General features: G+C 40.3%; 1 protein-coding gene across 1 annotated transcript in view; it reads left to right on the top strand.

Moving 5' to 3' along the window:
* USP13 (ubiquitin specific peptidase 13 (isopeptidase T-3)) overlaps positions 1 to 23,244 on the top strand; it is a 116,647-nt gene that overhangs the window by 34,140 nt on the left and 59,263 nt on the right. Inside the window, exons 4-6 of the mRNA XM_008568105.1 lie at positions 8,262 to 8,383; positions 13,341 to 13,483; positions 14,840 to 15,024. Of these exons, the coding sequence (XP_008566327.1) occupies positions 8,262 to 8,383; positions 13,341 to 13,483; positions 14,840 to 15,024 (450 nt within the window). The remainder of the gene's footprint in view (positions 1 to 8,261; positions 8,384 to 13,340; positions 13,484 to 14,839; positions 15,025 to 23,244) is intronic.

The raw sequence follows: 23,244 nt of genomic DNA, 5'->3' as shown, positions 1-23,244 counted from the left end.
TTTGGAGTAATACATTGTTCATTGCTGTACAATTTAAGGATGAGATATACAACTTTATTTATGTATTTATTTATTTATTTATTTTTTATTTTTTTTCCTTTTTGTCTTTTTTCATGTCCGGCAACGGATCGCAACCCTCAGTGTTGCGCCCGTACCGGACTGGGACCGGCAACGGGATCGCAACCCTCGGAGTTGCACCCGCACCTCGCTCAGCCAGTGAGCAGGAACCGGTCTGGATGTGGGATCCGAACCCTCAGCAGGAGCGCCGCCGCGCTCCCAAGCGGCACACTGTAGCAGTGCGCCACCGGGCCGGCCCGAGATGTACAAATTTAAATTGAGGGGCTTTGGCTCCACTCTGCGTTTACCCAGTGGTGAGGGATGCTTTTAGTACTCTTGGATGGGTTTGGAGCTTTGAAGCAATTATACCTGTACTTGCAGTGACTAGGGAGTCATTGTGATTCTGCTTTTGGTCTTTTTTTTTTACTGACATTAAAGAAGAGCCAGTTTTTCTTTTTTTAAAAAATTAGCCAGACTGTAGACTTTATTCACATTTCACCATTTTTCCACTAATATCCTTTTTTTTGGTTACAGGGTCCAATCCAGGATCCAACATTGTAATAGTTGTCATGTTTCCTTAGTCCTTTTCAGTCTGTGATAGTTCTTCAGCCTTCCTTTGTCTTGACTCATTGTGACACTGTTGAAAAGTACTGGTCAGTCATTTTGTAGAATGTACCTCAGTTTGGGGTTGTCTGATGTTTACTCATGATAAGTCTGAAGTTATGCATTTTTGGCAGGAATGTCACAGAGGTAACGTGCTCTTCTTAGTGTGTGATATCAGGGGGTATGTGATGTTGACATGTCTTCATACTGGTGATTCTGAACTTGGTGTCTGTGGGGTTTCTTCACTGTAGAGTGTAATTAATACATATCTTTGGGGTGATACTTTGAGACTGTGCTGATATTTTGTTTCTGATCAAAGTTTTGCCTACTAATTTTAGCTTTCATCAGTGAATTTTGCCTGCAACAATTATTATGTGGTGTTTGCCTCATTGTGATTTTTATTTCTCTCATTCAGAAGAGCCAGTTTTGCTTATGCAAATGACCTCTGATTTCTATATCACTTAATTATGGTCACATTTCATATTAAGCTTCTGATATGGTTTTCTTAGGAGAAAAAGTGGTTTGGTAATGTTTGATTAAGCAAGTTTATATTCCTAAATGCGAGGGATTAGTGTTTGAAAGGAATTTCAAAATTATTTGCATGGTATGATTTTTGTAAAAAAAAAAATCTATACACTTATATACATATAGATATGTGACTTCTTCCAAAATAAATGACATCAGCATGGCCTTCTCAAAGGTGGAAATAATTAAACATTTTGACTTACTGTTACTTTTCGTTGTTTTCTTGGGTTGAAAAAGAATTAGCTGGCCTCTTGGCCATTAACCATTGTGTCTTTTACTCAGAAGACCTTGAGGTTTGATTTTTCTTGTGACTATTTTGATGGTATAGAATGTTGCCAAATAACTGTTTTAAAAATTAAGTCAAAGGTAAGCACTGAAGTTTTGTGCTTCATCTTACATGGACCCTTTGTTTCCCCCTGGGAGTGATAACCCACCATTTCTTTTCTTTGGGACTTTTTCTACAAGCTAACCTCTGTTTTCACTCAGCATTCCATGTCTTAGAAAACCACAGGATGTATCTGAAACTCACAGCCCAGCAAAATTGTTCTATTTGGACTGTACCAGTTTAAAAAAAATTTTAAACTCAAATGCTGTTAGCACTCTGGGGCTTGCCCCAGGCCCCATTTCTCGCTATTGTTTTATACCCAGGTGCTTTACAAATTTATTGTAGCTTCTTCATCCCAGTGAGAATTTGGTTTTGCAAGCCCTGATATATAACCCCCTCAACTGCTGCTTCTTATCTCCCAGGAGCAGGTGCTTTTCTCTTGTCATGTTGGTCCCAGCTCTGTGTTCAAGTTGTTGTGGCCTGTAAATTAATATCAGTGATGGGCTATATTAGGGTTACCTCTGGTTACGTAACATAAAACTTAAGGTATTGATAACTTTTAAAAAGGTAGATGTTTATTTCTCTGTCACGTAGAGGATATTGGGAAACAGCAAGCCCAGGCTGACACGATGGCCTCCTGTTCGTCAGGGATCTAGACTCTTCCCATATTTCTGTTTCACCCTCCATCCTGGCCTGTGAGTTCCAATCTCATGGTCACTTCATGGTGCAAAATGGCTGTTGGAACTCCAGCCATCACATCCCCATTTTGGAAAGCAGGAAAGAGGAAGGGAGAAGGACAAAACAATCTCATCTCCCAGCAGTCACCTTCCTTTTGTCAGCCTTCTCATAGATCCTCATTCAGTTTACACCTCTTTGCTCAGAACTTGGTCACGTGGCCACACCTACCTGCACAGGAGACTGGAAAATGAAGTCTACTAACTGGCTTCATTGAGTAAAGTTGGGGGTCTGTTACTAAGGAAGAAGGGGACAATGGCTATGTGGAGCAGCTAGTAGCTTTTGCCACAGATTTCTTCCCTAAAAGGGACATTGGCATTGTATCTTTTGGGGAAGGAAGAAAACTCTGAACTCTCTTTTGCAGTTTCTCTTAATTTCTTTGACTAGAAAGTGCTGTTTTACTGGTGCTGAAATGTAGTTATGATGCCCCTTCATAAAAAGGATGCTCAGTGCTTTATCTCAGATAGAGGCTTTTTTCCCCCACTCATTTGATGACTTTGTGAATAATTCCTTTTCCATTGGCTCAACAGTGACATTGAAACCATTGAGTCATTCGGTTATGACCTTCAGTATTGATTTTGCAAGGGAAGCTGAGGCCATTAGCTGGTGCTAATGGCTTGCCCAAGTCTCCTGAGCACCATCCTGCCCCTCAGTGTCAAGTTGCTCTTCCTCCCAATTACCTTGATGTTCATTCAGGTGAAATGACCTCAGCTCTAGCTTTTGTTGGTAATTTTTTTAAAAGCAAAAAGTATAATTATTGGTAGTTATTAAATCATTTAAATTTTATGCTTTTTTGTATTTAGGATTAAAAAATATTTTTTGATTATGTAACACATGGACAAAACTGAAAATTAGAAAGTTATAAAAGGCTCTGCAGGGGCTGGCCAGTAGCACATATGGTTAGAGCGTGGTGCTGAGAAGGCTCCACAATGAAAAGTAAGTTTCCCTCTCTTCCCTGTCTACCAGCCACTTGGTTACTGTTTTCAGAGACAAATACTATTTTCTGTTTGCGCATCTTTATATATCTTGTATATCCTTTCAGTTATACATATACAGTTATACATACACCATACTTTTAGATTTTTTTTTCCCCCATGGGCAGTAGGGAGCCATTAATACTTTGGTTCCCAAACTGTGCTTTGGGGCACCCTGGAGTGCTGCTAGGAATTCACAGGTGCTCTGAGGGATATTTTAAATCTTTGAGGGAATACACTGATGCTTGAACATTGCATGAACTAAGCTTGATGTAGTTTTACTATTAGGTTGCCTTATATTCCTTCCAATGACTTTGTCTCTTTGTGAAGCTGATTTCTTGTTGGTTTGTATGGTAAAAAGTACGTATGACATAAAAATCAATGTAGAACAGGAAACAAGGGTAATAGTGTTTGCTCTGATTCAAAGAGAAGTTGTGCAGTGCCCAACAGGTGTGCAGAAATGTAAATGCTTACTAAGTTGTTTGGACCTAACTACTAATAAACAGACCAATAGGTATTTCTTTTGGTTTAGGGCCAATGTGAGAAAACTGCTGGGATGTTTAGGGCTGCTGTGAACTGGGAAAGTTTGGGTAACTCTGCATTAACATTTTCAAGCTAGCAAGGGACACTGAGGTTGTCTTTTAGAAAGATAACTTGCAAAAACATGAAAGTTTGTCAATTTGGGGAATAAGTTGGTAACGCTTAGTGTTTCATGAGATAGAAGGATGGAAGGAGGCAGGTAAGGGAGTCTGGGATCCTCTCTAATTCTGGCCTAATCTCATACAGGTTGAGCATCCTTTATTTGAAAATTTGAAATCCAAAGCACTCAAAAATCTGAAACTTTTTGAGTGTGACATGATGCTACAAGTGGAAAATTCTACACCTGACCTCATGTGGCAGGTCACAGTCAAAATGCAGGTGCACAACACACAGTTTATTCAGGCTTCCTAAGGGAGTAAAGATCCCCCCCACTCTGCAATAGACTTGGGTCCCATCCCCAAAATGTATATAGAGACATTCCAAAGTTTGAAGAAATCCACCATCTGAAGCACTTCTGGCCCCGAGCATTTTGGATAAAGGATACTCAATCTGTATATTTTTTTTACAAGAAAGTATAAATGTGTACAGATTTGTAAATAACTGCTAATACATTAACTTAAACAATATACATCTTTGATATGTCATAAAAAGTCTTAAATATTCATATTGTTATTGAGTCCCCCCAAATTTTCACAAATAGGAGTGAATGAGTTAAGTTTCTCTGTGTCTGAAGTGTGGAATGCTGAAGAACTACTGCTTAACCTGAGAAAGTTTAAATTCCACTTTTTTGTCATAGCCCAGGTGGTCATATCAATGAAAAATAGGTTGAAAACAGAAAATTTGTGAAAAGTTCCAGGAATGGGCCTGTTCAGAAAACTCATCTGAGTCTATAATGACCAGAAGGTTTAAATAAACTCCATTTTGCCATTTCCTTTTGAAGTGGGTCATAGAACATGTTCTGTGCTCAAGGGGCTTTTCTCCGTACCTTACTGTGAAGGTAAATAGCTGGTCAGGTTTTGCTGACCTGGGACAGACAGATTGTTTGCCTCCCACGCATGAATTCACGTCAATATGGTCAGGCTGAGAGAACTCTGACCTGAGACTCCGAGCTCTGGTTTTGTTCAGCGATCCATTCCCCAAATCCTCGTTGGCAGCTTAGGCTTCTTGGGGAAATGGGTGTAGTTCCAGCCACCTCTTCCAGGGATCTAGGAGGATCATTGAAGCAGAATTGGGGAAGAGCGTTCTTTTAGTTTTTATGTTTTGTTTTTTAACTTAGAGAAACCGCTCATCTGGGTATTGCCGGTTGACAGCCAGGGTGGAAAGCAGCCGCGGGGGAGAAGTTGGGAGTCGCAGTGCTACTGGTCCCTAGGGTATGGTTACACTGTAGCTTCCTGAGTTTTTGTGGTGGTGAGACTCGATTTAAAGGGATGTGGAGTTTTTAGATTATACTTAGGGCTTTGGGGTCATTTATGTTCAGGAGAGACCTTAGATTTGTCCCTTAAAATCAGAATGTAGGTTACCTCTGCTGGACTTTTCCCTAACTTGGATTAAGAAGTTTGGGAAAGATCATGGCCCTCTTCCATTCCAATGAATTAAAAACAAAAACAAGAGTCAACTATAGACGAAGTGTAAAGAAGCACAACAATGTTCTGCTTTTTTGCATGACTCAGTCCTGCTTCTTTTTAAACACATGTCAGTTGCTGATTAAAAACAACAACAACAACAACAACACAGCAACTCTTCTGATGTTCTTGCTTTGCTGTGTCCTTAGCACCGTGCTGTTGTTGGCTTCCTGAAGTCCCCTTTCACAGACATTTACTGAGTGTCCGGTGTGTGCCGGGCACTGTTCAGGGGCTGGGGCTATGGGAGGTGTGTAAGACCCATTTCTTGCTCTCTGAACTTACAATCTAGAATCATTTGAAGGTCATATCTTCTACATACCCAGATCACACAGAAGATCACCACATGATACCATGGTCTTCCTGAAACTTATTTCAAGATTGCTTCAGAGCTGGCGGAGCCAAAGGGAAGGGAAGCCATTTTTGATTGTGTTAGTGGCCAGGAACCTGGAGAAGGTGATGATGATGATGATGATGGTGATGGTGGCTTTGTTTGTGGAGCCCCTAGCACCTACTCGATCCTATATTAGGTGCCTTAAAAGCATATCTTGTTCAATCCTCTTAACAATCTTGTGGGGTAGATAATATTATCCATGGCTTAGTCATGAGGAAAATGAACTTGGAAAGAACGTGCCCAGGATTACATAGCCAGTAAATGTCAGAGTGGGATTTTCTTTTTTTGGACTTTATTTATTTACACCAGGTAAGATTTGAATTAGCATTAAGCGAATATGTTTTCTGTGGAAAAGAGATAATATCTTGTATGAACCGAATCTGTACACAGAAATAAAACAATTGGTACTTGTTTGGAAAATAGAACAATTTAATGAGACCCTCTTGCCTTGGGCCGATTGGGAGTGGTTCAGTAAACAAATTGTGTGTGTGTGTGTGTGTGTGTGTGTGTGTGTGTGTGTGGTGTGTGGTGTGTGGAGTTGGTGTGCATGCGTGGTGTGGCCATCTTGGCTGACTACTGCCTCCAGTGGCCACCACTCACATGGCCATGCTTTCGAACCTACAGCTTCCAAGGACCTGTTTGCTGGCTACCTAGTTCATAGACCTGCGTGTGTGGGGCCTGTTGACCCAGCCTGGCATGTGAAGGATTTGTGACCCAGTCTGGAATGGGCTTGAGTGGTCTGTGAGCTCCAGACCCAGCCCTAGCTAGACAGTACTTTACACATTATTTTATCAATAGTAGAGAACATTTTAAGAATAGAGAAAAGTCCACCCACTCACTGTTTTCATTTGTTTAGGTTTACTTCCATTTTGGGTCTATGAGTGTAATACAAATTTGTCTTTATAGTGAAGAGGAATTTTGTATTTTTAGCATTAACATAGCATAAACATTTCTATGTTTCTACGTTCTAAATAACTATCATTTAAATAATATTCTACTGCGTTGAATATCATTCTCATTGAACATGAGTTTCTATTTTTTAAAAATTATAGATATTGAGGCATTCAAATTTTTATAACATATAGAATGTCTTTGTTTGAATTATTTCTTTTAAATAAATGCCATTTGTTACTTTTTAAACTCATAGAATCTTCTTTAAAATTGCTTTTTTTGTTAGATTAATCTGTGATGGCTATCTAACAATGTTGTTTGGTTCTTTATTTTGTTATTTCTGATTCTTATTATTTAGAATCTTTTATTAAAATGTTTAGACTGTGTTTTAGCTATGTCTTATTTTTGTAAAACTGTCCTACCTTTGGGAATTCAAGAGCAGAGCCATACACAGAAATATGCTAAGTTTTTGGTTGAAGGCATATACAAGGTCATAACAGAATCTAAATCTTTTGGTTCTTGGATGGCTGCTTCATCTAAAAATAACTTTTTTCCATCTACAGAGCCATGTTTCTGCGTGTGTTTGTGTACCTGTTTGTGTATGGGCTTGTGTGCGTGTGAGTGCCACATAGCTCAATAACTCTGTCACCATAGTTTAGAACGTATAAATACAAAAACATGGTCTGGGTTGCTGGTGTCCCTGTAAACGTGAGGTTGAAATGTTCATGTTAATATTGTAACAAAACATTTCCTGGAGTGTCCACCTAACCTTCACTAGAGATTAGCCAAGCGAAGAGATGATGACTTAGTAGATAACAGGCTGGAGGAGCTTGCTCATATTTCTTACTGAGAATTCTTACCAGCCTGAAGACTACAGGACCGTGCACATGATATGGTTTCCCCCTCTGGTTTACTACTCAATATCCCAACAACTCTTAGAGGAGACAGAGAGAAAGACAGAGATAGTCAGAGAGAGTGAGAGGGAAGTTTTATTAAATAATAGCTCCCATTTATTGACTACCTGTTACATGCCAGGTCTCTTGTCTACAACTTCTCATTTATCTCCTATATAAACTGTGTTAGATATCTCCATGCTACAAATGAGGAAACTAAGGCTTAGAAAGTTTGTGACTTGCCTAAAATAACATTAAGTTTTGGAGTCAGAATTGAACGTAGGTTTATCTAATCTCAAACCCATGTACTTTCTTCCATATTGCAACATTGTGGAAAACATTCCAGCCCATTCTTGTGAAATCAGGAGCCAGGAACCTGACAAATCATAATTAACAATCTGTTCTTCAAAAACTTTAAGAATTGTGTATCTAGCACATGTGTCTATGTTAACTGTAAAGCTCTATGATCTGACTCAGTTTTCTTCATACATCTGTCACTGGTAAATAAGTATTTAAAGTTAGGAATCATGGCAAGGCCTGTTACTCCTGGTTGGAGCAGATGGCCGGTCATGGCAGACGAGGCAGCTGTAAGTGTCATGCCCCTGGTGTTTCATCCCCGTGATTTCTGGCTTTCCCAGTGATGCTGCCTTAGTGTGGGATGTTACTTTCCTCACTTCTTGTTCTTTGTTTTTGTTTTCTCCTCAGATCTAGATACTGATGACGATTTAAATAGCGACGATTATGAATATGAAGATGAAGCCAAACTTGTTATATTCCCAGACCACTATGAAATAGCACTGCCAAATATTGAGGAGTTACCAGCCCTGGTCAGTGAGTGTGCACGACTGCTAGCTAGATGCGCGTGACTCTCTGTGTCAGGTGTGTGTGCGTGTGCGGTGTGTGTGTACTGGGGGGAGGTGGGTTGAATGAGAGAAGAGGGTAAGCATGAGCATATGGCTTCTTCTGTGGCAAGGGACTCGCAGGGACACATTTCGGTAGCACTGGGCCATGCATACCCTTCGGTGCCTCTTACTTCCAGTGCTGTTGGGCTTCCTTGTCCATTAGTCTGGTCTCCTCCAGGATGGGCTGGTTTCTGCCTGCTGAGTCACAATCTGTTGCTTAGATTTTCAAACTGCGCGCCCCAAGTGTTCAGGGAATCCTGGAGAGGGACTGGCTTTTGATCAGAAGGATGATGATATTTTTATCACGTTTGTCGTGTTGTCTTTCCATGTAAGATTTTGTCTGGAAAAAATAAAAGTGCTCCACTGCTAAAACAACAGCAACACAGTTATAAAAAGAAGCAAACATTTACAAACATAGGTCTGCGGGAGCTCTGGGATAATATGAACCTTCTGTTCAGTTTTGCTCTCTATGCAGACTAAGACTACTTTCTAGCTTTTAGATATTTTGGGGGGTGAACTTCCAGGGGGGAAAGTTCTCCCTTTCCCTTCTCTTTTCTTCCTTTTCCTTTCTTTCTAATCCAATTTTGTGGAGGGACCTTAGTTTCCTGGATGACTTGAAGGTGGGGATGGTGGGGGTGATGAGGGGAAGCCAGGCTGTTTTCCTTTGATTCTTGCATCCCATAAGTGAGTACAGAGTTCCTGCAGGATCCTCAGTGTTATTCCTGCTCTTTCCTCATTCTTGTATTGCCTCCATCACTCCACCCTCTTTCCTTTCTTCTCCTCCTTTTCCTCTGTTCCAGTTTGTGCACACCTTGACTTCCCAGGGCCGGGTCATAGATGACAGTGGGTCACTGTGGGTTGAGGCTAGACATGCCAGTTCATTTTTTCCCTCCTCAACCCTGCTGGGACCAAAGCCAGGTCTTTAGGTCTCAGAGTCTTCTAGGCATTGCGTGACTCTGTATCTATGCCATGTGTTCACTCACCTCTGCCAAGAGGGACATTTGGGTTTGGGGCTTCCATGTCATCAGTGACTAGGTTTCCACCATTAAACCTCTTTTGCCTCTGATCTACTTTGTATCTAAATATAAGACCATAGAAATGAGAATTCTGGGTATTTACCTATTGTAGCTTTTCTAATTATTAAATGTACACATCCTTTTCAGTACTAAGTGCACAGTGTTCAGTAAGGCATGCAGAATTAAATTGCCTTTGCTTTCTCCAATTCCCTGTGTTGACTCATGTGGCTGTTACCAAGGATAAAATATATTAGTGGACAAAATGGCCATACCTCATCCTATTACCTGCTATTATATACTAAAGCTTATACCACTGTACTACGGAGAGTCCTCCTTGCCCTTGTTAAATATAACTCCTATTTCTTCTGTCAAAAGAGAAGTAAAGGATATTTTGAATGAATGTCATGAGTAATTATTTTTCTCTCATTCACTCATGAAGAAGTCTTTATGTGAAAAAAGTTAATACAAAAGTCTTTTAATTACTCCCATATGCAGAGTATAATTTGAAGTGTGAATAAATTCTTATTTTAAAGGAAAGTGCCGTAGAAATCCTAATTCAGCAAGACATATCATAATTTTTAATAGAGTCTTTTAGAATTAAGAAATACTTTAAGAATGGAAAAAAAAAAAGAATTATTTGGAAGGTGGGATTAGGGAGATTGAAAGAAAAACCTGGATTATCTGATGCTAACCTATATCTTCTTTTCATGCTTTTGCTACATTTTTGGTGTTTGATGATTCTTTTTTTAAACTTTTAAATAAAAAGTATTTTTTATTTAAATACTTTTAAATAAAAAGTATTTTTTATTTAAATACTTTTTAAAGCTTTTTTAAATAAAAAGCTTAAAAACATCTAACCTGGTGACTCTTCTTTCATCTCTTGAACATCTCAGTGTAGAACAATTTCCATTTCAGAAAGTTACTCTATAGGTTCTACCAGAAAGTTAAACCACCTCTGAGTAATGCAGGGCTCACATAGACATAGCAGCATCTTAGAGACTGAAACCCAATGCCTTTGTTTTGGACATCAGGAACCTGAGCAGTGGTGTGCTTGTAAATGTTTCACAGTTGGCTCCCTGGGTGAAAAGCCCTGCTTTGTTGTGTTTGCTGATTTCCATGGTGTTAGTACTCCCATGGCCAATTTTAGGCTAACATTGCTGAATGTGGTGTTGGGAAGAGATGCACAGTAGCAGGCCTTTATACAGAATTTCCACCATTCAGCTAACATAGACATAAGTAACCTCAATGGCACATAGATAATAGTAAGATACAGTAAAACAATTAGGAAGTGAAGAGTTTTTGAATATGTTACCTTTTTCAAAAAAGTATCTTATTTAATTGTAAATTTACATAATTTACATTATAATAATGACTAGCAACCATATTGCAAAATTTCTTAAAATTTAATAATCAGCTCTTATGAGCCAGTTTGAGCCAATTTCAGCACACCACTGACCTTGAGGCTTGTGGAGAATTGGAATGGAGCCAGGACTACTACCAAGTTCTCTTCACTTCACTCCAGGTAACAAATCCAGAGGAAAATAATTCACAGTGTAAATATAGGATGATGGATCCTGACCTTCAGCTGCAAAAGCCATAAAAAGGGCCTTTAAGTGATTTTAGATGGTAATCTGAAAACACTAGATCAATGTTTTATAGCAGCCCAGAAATCTAAGGAAATTTTGTTGGGCATCACTAGAAGAATATTCAAAGAAAAGAGAGACGATTATATCTGAATCTTGTTCGAAATCATTATGCATTTCAAACCAAGACACTTAAAAAAGATCTAATAGAGTGGAAAAAATCCAAAGGAGGACAGAGAAATGATCCAGATAGTAGGTAAAACAAACAAGGAGGTTATGATGGTCCAGACTAAAAAGGTTAAGGTGCTGTAGCCAGAAGTGCTAAATGGCATGACCCAAACCATGAAATCTGGAAGTGGCTTCTGGGGAACTCAGCCCTCTTTTCATGGGCATCCCTGGAAGGTGGTGGGAGATGAATTTTAATAACTGAAAAGAAAGGCTAATTATACAACAATGCTTGTGGTGAAAGAGGAATGGTCTTATCTCTTTAAAAAGGTTTAATTATATTTATGGATGCCTGATTGATAGATTACATGCTTTTTGAGAGCAGGGACTGCTTCCTCGTTCCTGACTGTGCCTAGCCCAGTGTCATCAGTTGGTAGTGTTCATTTTAACCTTGGAGAGTTTTAAGGTGGAGAAGCCTGGAATCTAATTTACATGGCAGATCACTTTGGCTGCTGTGCAGGGAAGAGGGAGCAAGAGTTTAAGAAAGGAGATGTAAGGAGATTGTTGTGTAGCCATTGGTGAGCCCAGCGGGTGGCTGGGACTAGGATGGTTGTGGTTGAAATGGAGAAGTGGATTCCAAATACATTTTGGATGTAGGACTCATAGGAATTGCTCACGGGCTAGGTGGGTGTGGGATGGTGGCTGAGGGAACTTGGTCCTTTGTTTCTTACTTATTTTAGCGTCAGTTGCCAGTGCTACTCAGGGGAAAATGGCCAACTAATTATGCAGGATGTTAGTGATGTAGAATACAAATCTTATTTTTGTTTTTAAACTTTTTTGCAATTCAGTGCCTTTTATTATATTCAGAGTTGGAAACTCATCACCACTGTCTAATTTTAGAACATTTTTATTGCTCCACCCAAAAAACTCCACAGCCCTTAGACATCACACTCCAACCCTTCATCCCTCCAACCTCTGGCAATCACTAATCTACTTTCTGTCTCTATAGATTTGCCCGTTCTGGACATTTCCTATAAATGGAATCATACACTATGTTATTCTTTGTGACAGGTGTCTTTTCACTTAGCATGTATTTTCAAGATTTATCCATGTTCTAGTGTGTATCAGTATTTAATTCCTTATTATTGCTGAATAACATTTCATTGTATGAACATACTTTATTTTATTTTACGTTCTGTTTATCATTGATAGGCATTTGGGTAGTTACCATTTTTGACTATTATAAATAATGCTGCTAAGAACATTTGTGTACAGGTTTTTGTGTGGACACATATTTTCATTTCTCTTGAGTGAAATTGCTGGGTCAATTACAGAGTCTGGTAACTATTTAACCATTTGAGGAACTGCCGATCTGTTTTCCAAAGCAGCTGTATCATTTTCCCTTCCCACCAGAATATAAATTTCTAAAGACAGCTAGAAATAGCAAATAGCAAATTTGGTCATAGGCATGTGGCCAGGATCAGTTGGGTTTGTGAAAAGGCTGAGAATCTGTCTTCCTCCTCTCCTGTGGTCAGTTAGTGCCAAGCAGAACATCACAGATTTGCTCATGATGTGGACTGGTCTGGCAAAGAGATACCCAGGCATGTCCCCATCCAGGGTCACATTTGCACTAGATTAAGAAATGGAGCCATTGCTTACATTCCATTCAAGTTCACTTGACCACATGGCATTGTGTGACAAGTTGAGGATATTGGATATCTGGGTGTACATTTGTTGGGAGGAAAACACATCACTCAGGTAAATCCTGGGCATTCCTGTACCTAATTTCACCTTTGTACATTTTTTAGCTCAGACTTCTCACCCTGCTTGCTAAGTGGTAGGAATTATTAAATCTGACCCCTAAGCTTGACTTACAAACTGAATTTGGTTCCTTGCTATCTTGTGTCATTGTCAGCACTACAAACTCTAGGCCAGGGGTAAAACTTAGCTAGGTCCAGGGAAAAGTGCAGGAAACGAGGATCTCGCTCACTTGGTAACTATGCTGTTTGAATTTTCTTCAGTTAAGCTGTATTTATTAATAAGCTTTTAAATTCACTTTCTAGAAGTTGCTGTTCTCTCAAACCGCTTTTATATATTGCATCTGGGTTTTTCTTATAGGTAACAATAGCCTGTGATGCAGTTCTCAGCTCAAAATCTCCGTACAGAAAGCAGGACCCAGACACATGGGACAATGAATTACCAGTATCAAAATATGCCAATAACCTCACCCAGTTGGACAATGGAGTCAGGATTCCTCCGAGGTGAGAGTCAAATAGCAAAATGAAACTTTATGCCCCCAAATTGGCCAATTCTCTGAATTAGGAGTTATATATTTTCTTACCAGATGCTTTTTATTAAAACTAAGCTCAAAACTTCTCTCTAAAGTTGTCTATACCTTTGTAGTAGATGCTGAACATGCCTGGCCCATACATACCTCCAAGCGTTTCCCTGCCCTAAAGCTGCCAGTTGCAAGCACCTGCAACTCTACTTGAGGGCTTTCTCTGCCTGCTGAAGCCAGCTAGGCCGGTGCGTGGGACAGTCACAGAGTTAAAGCTCCCTCTTCTCCTCCTGGAACAGCCCTCAACCAGTGACTGTGGAGTGGGTGGATAAACACCCCAGCTCCCTGCACCCCCAGATGGGATATCCGTCTCATGTAGTTCCCCAGCTGTCCTGAGCCCCAACTGCTCGTAGTGGACATTAACATACCCTGTACTGGCTTTCTGCCCTTTCCTGTCTCTCTTCCCCACTCCTCTGGGATCACCTCCCAACCATGCCGTTGACATTCATAGCTTCATCTCATAGTCTGTTCTAGGGGAACCCAACTTGCCACAGTCTTTGCCTGTCACATTTTGGCTGGAATGCTCTTTGAACTACATTAGCATTTCCTCTTATTAGGTGGTTGGTGTATTTACAGAGGCAGCTACAGTGAGAAAGAGCAGATGGATTAGGAATATGTTTGATTTGGTTAGACCCTGACTGTAGTGCATTCATGTTCTTTGTGTTCTTAGGATAGGAGGGTTACTTCTGGGCCTCAGTTTCTCCCTTTGTAAAAATAGGAATGGTAATATTGATGCCGAAAAGTCTTTATTAGATTAAATGACAAGACTTTTGTGAGGTACCTGGCACGTACCCGACATTCAACATTTAGTTAAGTTGGTTTCCTTTCTAATTGATTTAGATTTGCAGTGCAGTAGGGTTTTGTTTAAACTAGTCTTACTATGAGTGGCTAATGCTTTAGAACTTTAGATGTTTATATCTACAAAATCCTTAGTATTTTTAATTCGTTCAAGCTCCCCTGTCCCTCACGTAGGAATTTTAAAGAAATGACTTCCTCCCCTACCCCCATGTTGTGTGTCAATTTTCTAAAGTAAAAGAGCCATCTCAGAGATGCTGGGAGGAGCTAGTCCACATCTGGAGGCAGGTGGGGTATGGAGTGGCCCTGCTGCTCAGGGAGGGGTGACCGTCATGTTTTGAGGGGAGAAAACAGGGAAGCACCAGTTCTCTGTTATTCCACTGAGCAATTCTTGTGACCCGCCTGCTTCAGATGCTATTTTCTTAGATGCTGGTTTTTTTTTGTTATGCTCCGGCTGTTCTGATTGCTCTCCAATGACTTCCAGTGGTTGGAAGTGTGCCAGGTGTGACCTGCGGGAAAACCTCTGGTTGAACCTGACCGACGGCTCTGTCCTGTGTGGAAAGTGGTTCTTCGACAGCTCTGGGGGTAATGGGCACGCTCTGGAGCATTACAGAGACACGGGCTACCCTCTAGCTGTGAAATTGGGAACCATCACTCCTGATGGGGCAGGTAAGTGTGCCTTTACTGAATCTGGGGACATGCAGTGGCTCCCTCTTGGATTTAACCAATCCCTCAATCCCTATGGTTAGACTCACAGCCCAGGTTTGAATCCCAGTTCTGCCACTTATTAGCAATGAGGTCTTGGACAAGTTTTCTAACCCTCCTAAGCTTCGCATTCCTCATCTGGAGGACGATGATGCTATGTCCTTTATGTGTTTGTTAATGTGCAAAAAGGACACATAATAAGGTCTTAATAAAAGTTAGCTGCTATTGTTATTATTCTCCTTCTGTATATCTTGGCTAAGAGGACAGAGCAGGAAACAGGATTTGTGAAATGAGTGTGCGTAATCAAATCCACTACGAGAACAGTAGGAGGAAGCCCAAGAATTCATTATGGGGATTAGTATCATTTTGGGAACAAATGGATTAATTATGGAGAAGATGAGTTTTAAAGGATACTGAGTGTTGACGCATGCCTGAAATCATCTGGCAGCGATGGTGTTGACGTTCATTGAAGGATTAGAATTGTTTCCTACTAGCTTCAGAATCAGTTGTTTCTTTTTGCTTTCATGCAGTATGCTCAGAAACACTAGTTTTTGGCCATGTTCGTACAATTAATTCTCTCTACCGTTTTGAGAGGGAAATGGAAACAATATCCACGTCAATAATGAGAAACTAAAATATTCAGCAGAGGCTAAAAGAACCCATCATCTGATCGTCAAAGAAAGTATTTATTGAACACAGATCTGGACTAACACCCAGCCCAGTCTTCTCCTTTTTTCCAGGCATTATTTAACATGTTTCTTCTTTTCTTTAAGATAAGATATTGTTAGGAGAATATAAAGACATCTGTCCTCTCTTTTTTCTTTTCCTGTTATTTTTCTATGCCTGAATTAGCCTGCCTCAGAGTTCATTGTCCAAGAGCTTCTCACCAAACATGGGACACTTCTCCCCAACCATTGCTTTTCCATTGAACTGGTGTAGTTTCTCATTGGTTTTATACTGCAGGGCTGGCAGTTAGGTCATGCCAGGATTCTTTTGTTTCATATTTTGCAGAATTTTCCTGCTTCCAAATTTCACAGAATTTAACTCATTAGAAAAAAATAGTTAAGAGTCCTAGGTGCTGGTACCAAACATTTCCCCCCAAAGTGAATCAACCAATAACCCTATGTACAAGCAAGATTTAATCTTCCCAAATTTAAAGGGGAAGTTCAGGATGTGCATTTGGATTCAAGGTTATAGCACCATGCTTTCAGGTTATTGTTATTCAATAAATGGGTGTTGAATGACTGCTGTATAGAGCCTTCCTTTCCCTTTAGGGGGTTACAGAGAGAAAGGTTTGCAATGTAGGAATTCTTCTGGGTAAAATTGCAAGGGGAGAATAATTCACATTTTCCTGTTTTCTGTGCTATCTTGTGTAGTGCTTTTATAAGACCAGTTATTAGAAATCCAGTTTGCAGAACAACTTAAGACTATAACTATTTGTATATATGGCTTAGTTCTTCTAGATTTTTACTTGTTTGAAGGCAAAGCTATGTCTTAGTCTTCTTTAGGTTCCATACAAAATCTTACACATGCTACGCACAAATACTTTTGTTAAATGAACCAACTGGTATATAAGCATTTAAATAATTAGATTTTATTTAAATGCATTCTAGTAAGAAAGGCAAGGGTTAATTCCATTCTCTATGTATCTTTCAGCACCACACTCTACCGAGTGAGCCACGGGCCGGCCCCCCATTCTCTATGTATCTTTAATTTTCCAGAAACTTTTGTTCTAGTGGGAAACTTATTTTCAAACTGCTATTTAGAGTAAATCTAGAGTTTCTTTTCTTTTAGTTTGAAGAAGGAGAGTTTTATATTTTCTCTTTGCTTATACAAGAAACATATTTAGTGTAACATATGTAGAAAATAGAAAAGTTTAGATAAATAAAAATCTCTAGGAATAGCCTGCCTCCAGACTAATAACTGTTAACATTTTAGATATTTCCTTTCAGTATTTTTTTTTGTTTTTATGTGAATTCTTAACACACACACACACACACACACACACACTCCATTTTTACAAAAATTGGATCACACTATATATATAAAATTCTATTTCTTATTTTTCTCTATTTAACATTACTTTATATTTTTTCATATTATTAAGCATTCAGTATTTATTTATTTATTATTATTAGCATTTTCATTATTACAAATCATGATTTTTCTTTTTTTTTTTTTTTCCTTTTTGTCTTTTTTCGTGTCCGGCAATGGATCGCAACCCTCAGTGTCATGCCCGTACCGGACTGGGACCAGCAACGGGATCACAACCCCCGGTGTTGCTCCCACACCTCGCTCAGCCAGTGAGCGGGAACCGGTCTGTATGTGGGATCCGAACCCTCGGCGGGAGCGCCACCGCGCTCCCAAGCGGCGCACTGTAGCAGTGCGCCACCAGGCTGGCCCCAAATCATGATTTTTCTTTATGCCCTTTACCCAACCTGTCCCTCCCCCAAACCCTTTGCTCCCCCACCATCTCTAGTAACCTTAGGTTTGTCCTTGATGGTTCTGTAAGTCATTTCACGATTGCCCTGTGAGTTGTCACAAATATTTTGCTATTCTGATGAACATTCTTATATATATATATATATATATATATATGCAAATCTTTGGGTGTTTGTCTGATTATTTCTTTAGGATAAATTCTTATGAGAAAAGGTTGAATTTTTAAAATTTTCAGTTGCTGAGCTTCTCTTTTAAACACTTGCAGTAATTTACATTTCCACCAGCAGTGTATGAGAGTACCCAGTTCAACAAATCCTTGACAACTTTGCATATTAAAACTTTTAAAATGCCTTTGCTAATTTGGTATCTTGTTTTAATTTGCTTTACTAGTGAGGCTGAACATTTTTCATTTTTCAAGTATTCTTGACCATTTGTAGTTCTTTTTGTGCATTTCTTAGGCTAATTTTCTAGTAGGTGTATGTGTAGGTTTTTTTAAATTGGTTTTTAAGAACTCTGGCTATTAAGAATATTAACCCATTATCTACCATAGTTAAGGTGTGTGTGTGTGTGTGTGTGTGTGTGTGTGTGTGTGAAGGAGGGAGAACTTTTAAGTTTTTCTTATCATATAATTGAGAATATTTGAATGCATACTCCCATTTTAATCATAGAAACTATAAAATGTTGGGCAACAACAATGCAGATCATTGCAAACCCTGTGATGAGGGTTTTTGAATTAATTTAGCTGAAGTTGTGTTAACTTTTTGAAAAGTGTTTGGCTTTGATTCCTGCCTAAGTTGTGCAGAGTTGGTTTTAATAAAAACGATTATTTTTAGTATAATTATTTCATATTAGTTTATGAGATACATCGATTCTATTTTGGTTTTCTTTAAATCTGTTGAATAGATTGCTATCTATAACTTACTGTTTATTTAAAAGCCACATAAATTAATAAGAACATGCATAAAGTTTTCTTAAATGTCTACTGATGAGCTTTGTGGCTGTTGAGGCCCAGAGGGCCCATGTGCTCTCTCGGGGTGTGGTAGCCATCTCCCGGGAAGGGTACCCCTGCTGAGGGGTCCATCTTCCACCCTTGCTGGGCTCACTCAGGCTCATTCAACTCACAAGAGACAAAGGCTCAAAGTCAGGGCATTTGTCTTTCCGTTAGTAATGAGAACCACAACTGCCAGTAAGTGGGATGTTTACGTTGGCTTGACCAGTACATTCCTTCCCTGTGGGAAGCTGAATTATATTTAGAAGATTGCTTAGTGAACATGGAATCCAAGAAGGTTGTGGTCTCAGGTATTTAATAGTAGTGTGATCTACCATCCTGGTTTCCTTTCGTCCAATAAGGATATACTTGTTCAGTGAGAAACCGCTACTCATCCTGGAGGTCTCAACTTAGATTTTAGTTCTTCAAAGAAGCCCTGATCCCCCAGGCTAAGCCAGTGTGGTGGCATGCATGGTAAAAATGAGCCTCATGTCAAGTTCTACTCTGCGTCCCCATGGGCACAGCAACAAACAAACCAAGAAACAGATCACCACACAAACAAACAAACAGAAAGCTCTCTGCTGTGGGAGGAGACATTGTTTTGGCAAGCGAGGATGAGTTCTGGATGGGAAGGGAGTGAGGTGGGATGGAGGTAGGAGAGGGTGTGTTTTTCTTCCATCATGGAAACCAGTTGACCTAAGAAGATGCTCCACTGCCTTGAGTGATTGCAGGAGAGTCTTCCAGAGATGCCAAGGCAGCTGTGAAATTGCCCATCCCATTGGCTGCATCAGCTCAATAGCATCTCAAGTTGGTCTTTCTTCTTCGATCCTCTATACCCCTGACCTGGGCATAAGCTGCCTTGAGTTTCTCATACCCTGAGGGCTTGGGATCTAGATATTCATTTCAGTTTTGACCTGGCTTGTGCCCCTCCTGTGTGTTTCCATAGTGCCTCATGCTGCTCCAGTGTGGCACTTTTCATAGGTTCCTGTACCTGTTTAATGCTGCTCACCTATGATTGTGGGGCTTGGGTGCCATGTTTGCTGTACACACTAGCACGGAGCATGGCCCCTCGTAAATACTAAGTGCTCAGTAAATATTTGTGGAGTAAACAAAAGGAGGAAGACACACCAACAAAATCCTCTGATTCACCTTTTCTCTTTTTTTTCTATTTTATTGATATCTTTTTACTCTTACCTGTTTTTCTTTCCTGACTACAGTTCAGGTTTTGTCTGGCCTGAGAGTTATATTCTTTCTTTAAAGTGATTGTATATGCCTCTGACCTCATTCATTTTGTGTTTATTTTTCCAGTGTATTTGCTGGAACATTCTCTTGTTTCTCTTCTTTTATCATCTGTGGCAGGCACACAGATATAAACTCATGGGGATGAAGTGCAGTTTGGGAGGGCAGACAGGCACTTACTCCGAAGAGAACTCTCCTCCTCTCTCTCCTCTGACTTGCTGCTTGGGGTTCGGCCAGGAGTTCTGTTTTCTTCTCCACTTGAGCTGGGAGCAGGATAGCAGAGCTGGTTGTTTCTCTTCCTAAACACAAGAACTTGTTGGGATACATCTTTCCCTCTCTCTTCTGCTTTCCTGTGTGGGATCTGGAGGGAGGATTTGGACTTCCAATACTTTCTGGGGCTTAGGAAAAGAGCCTAAAGTCACCTGACTAAACCATAGCCAAGAGATGTAGGCTGAGGTCCTTCACACCAAGCCAGCATTTCCTCTAAGACTATCTGAAATATTAAACTTTAGACTTATGAGGGCAGGGATCTTGCTTATCTTATTTAACATCATATCCTCAGTATCAATATATATTTGATCCTCAGTAAATATTTGTTGACTACAATGAATAAATGAGTGAGTGACTTAATCTGTGTGGCTGAACAAGGATGACCAGTGGCACTCTGACTATCCAACAGAATCATTTAAATCTTTGGTAATTATTTATAAAACATTTTAAAAATCAAATTATTTCCAAAATACATTTAGAAAAAAACAAAAAAAGAAAAAGAAATCTTCCCATTCAGAGATAAGTTATTATTACCATTTTGATAAGATTCCTTACAGATTCTCAATCTCGGTTCCAGGGTCAGTCTCCATTGCTACTATCTTTTTCCTTAATTAATTTTTGAACGTATTGCACATGCTGTTTTTGAACACGCTTATCACATGACTGGGGTATTCCTGTTCTAAAAGTTTTCTTTTATCTTTTCTCTTCTGTGGATTGCTGCCTCTCTGTGGTTTAATTTGTCATTTAACTTGAAACGAAACAACTGGTTTACTTCTAAAATGATTGTAGTTAACTCATGAAATGCTGCTTGAGCTATTCTTGGGAGACTCCCTCTGTGAACTTCTTAACTGTAGTTTTTGGCTCCAAATTTTAGGCCAAGTTGGGGGGTATGAAGGGTGTTACTTGTTAGGCTTTACTGTTGATTATGATAGTTTCTGAGCTAAGATAGGACTTTGCTAAGCTGAAGTTGGAGATAAAATGAGTTTCCCAATGAAAAACATGAGGATACTTCAAAAAGCTCCTGGGAGGGCCGGCCCGGTGGCGCACTGCTACAGTGCGCTGCTTGGGAGCGCGGCGGCGCTCCCGCCGAGGGTTCGGATCCCACATACAGACCGGTTCCCGCTCACTGGCTGAGCGAGGTGTGGGCGCGACACCGAGGGTTGCGATCCTGTTGCCGGTCCCAGCCCGGTACGGGCGCGACACTGAGGGTTGCGATCCGTTGCCGGACACGAAAAAAAGACAAAAAAACAAACAAACAAAAAAAAGCTCCTGGGAAAAATAAAATCGAGAGATAATACAAATCTTTCCAGGAACTTTTTGACGTACCATCGTGTAAGGCAGTATTTTAGCCACTGAGCCCACTTAAAAAGGTTTTCTATGACTACATGTTTATAAGTCCTTCACGATTGCTAAGTTTAAAAGTCACAGCTCAGTTTTGGATTTCTTGTATGTTACTCACTAAACTGTTTTTGTCATTGGGGTCAGAAATAAGTATAGTGTCTGACCAAATCATGTTGTATCTTTGGAACGGTTAACAACTGGAGGTAGGAAATGTTATTTTCTCAATGTGCCAAGGGCCTAACAGGTTAGCAACTGTCGAGGGCTGCATGATTTTCACTCATTTCAAAATCCTAGGCCAATGCCAGTGGTGCAGTTCTAGCAACTTCATTATTTTCTAATAGAGCTCTCATTATTAGAGGCTTAAAGACTTACATCTTCAAAACCATATCACTAATTAATAATAACTAAAGTTAAAGTCCTTATGGAGTGCCATGCTCACCCTCCAGCCAGTATTTGAGTGGTATTTTTCTGTCACTTGTCGTAGATTAAAAATATTGTTGAAGTATTTGTTTCAAGTTATTAGTTCAAAGATATTTAGGCTTTTTTTTTGTATTTAAACTTTTTGGAATTTTTTTCTTAATTGGGCTGGGATTTTATCTTTTGTTTTTGCTTTTGAGAACATTGAGTTATATTTAAAAAAATATAAATTGGGGTTGCTCTTTACAAGTGGAGAGAAATGGAGCAGAAGAGAAAGCTGTACAGTGTTAGATCTTTAATAACAGAAAGACTGACTTCTTTGGGGGCTGCGAGTCTCCACATATCCGGGTATGGGTCAGAAGGCCACCATAGCTTCTGGGCATTACTTTTTCCCACCCTCCTGGTGATTTTCCAAAGAGTGAGAACTCCTCGGACAGTCTTTTACCATCCTTAAAGAGTAACGTCTTCGTACCTATTTTCCTTGTAATAGATAGCGTTTTTTAAATTTAAGAGTGAGGACATTGTGGTTTTTGAGTCTCCATTTCTTTTTTTTTTGTCCTTTTTGAGACCGGCCGCACCGCGCTCAGCCAGTGAGTGCACCGGCCATCCCTATATAGGATCCAAACCCGTGGTGGGAGCGCTGCTGCGCTCCCAGCGCCGCACTCTCCCGAGTGTGCCACGGGCTCGGCCCTGAGTCTCCATTTCTGTTAAGGACCTAGGATGACACTTCACTGAGTCTGTTGGTATCCTGATACGTCTTAAGAAATATCCTGGTATAGAGGGAAGAGGATTGGGCCAGGAGTCAGAGTATGTGGGTTCTGGGCAACCTGTGGGATGTGAGGCAAAATTACTTAGCCTTCATGAGTCTCTTTTCTTCATCTGCCAGATGGGCTTGAAACTGTCTGTTTCTTCTCCCTGTTGCAGCTCTGGGTGAGGAAGAGAAGGCAGTGGTTTGGATAGCTTTGGGAAACTCTAAGCAGTTCTACTCACACTTTGCTGTGCCCCTGAGGATCTTGTTAAAATGCAGATTCTCAGTTAGTAGGTTTGGGGAGGGGCCTGAGATTCTGCTTTTCTAACCAGCTTCCAGATGAGGCTGCTGCTTCAAGTCCACAACACCTCCGGGAGAAGCCAGGTGCAGCAGAAAGCATTATGTTGTCAGGTGGGATAATATTGTCCTGAGGAGAGAAGCTGCCACCCTCGCACAGAGCTTACCAACACTAGTGTGCCACAAGTGGGTTAGCAACATGGCCAAGATGCAAATCCCTGTGGCTCTGGGGACGTGGGGTGGGGCCCATGGTGGTGGAGGCTCCCGAGTTGCCCTGGAGTCCTGACTTACCCTCTTTTTCTGTGTGTGCCATGAGGTGGACACGTTTGGGAAGCACTACACAGTCTTCAGAGCTCTCCCACTGGTTCTGTGAGGTGTGGACATGAACGTAGGACAGAAGGGCTGAGGGGACAGGTGGAGGTGGAAGCTGGTGAGGTGGTAG

Source organism: Galeopterus variegatus, unplaced genomic scaffold, assembly GCF_000696425.1.
Source record: "Galeopterus variegatus unplaced genomic scaffold, G_variegatus-3.0.2 Scaffold374, whole genome shotgun sequence".
NCBI lineage: Eukaryota > Metazoa > Chordata > Mammalia > Dermoptera > Cynocephalidae > Galeopterus > Galeopterus variegatus.
This window is presented reverse-complemented; position numbering and strand designations above follow the sequence as displayed.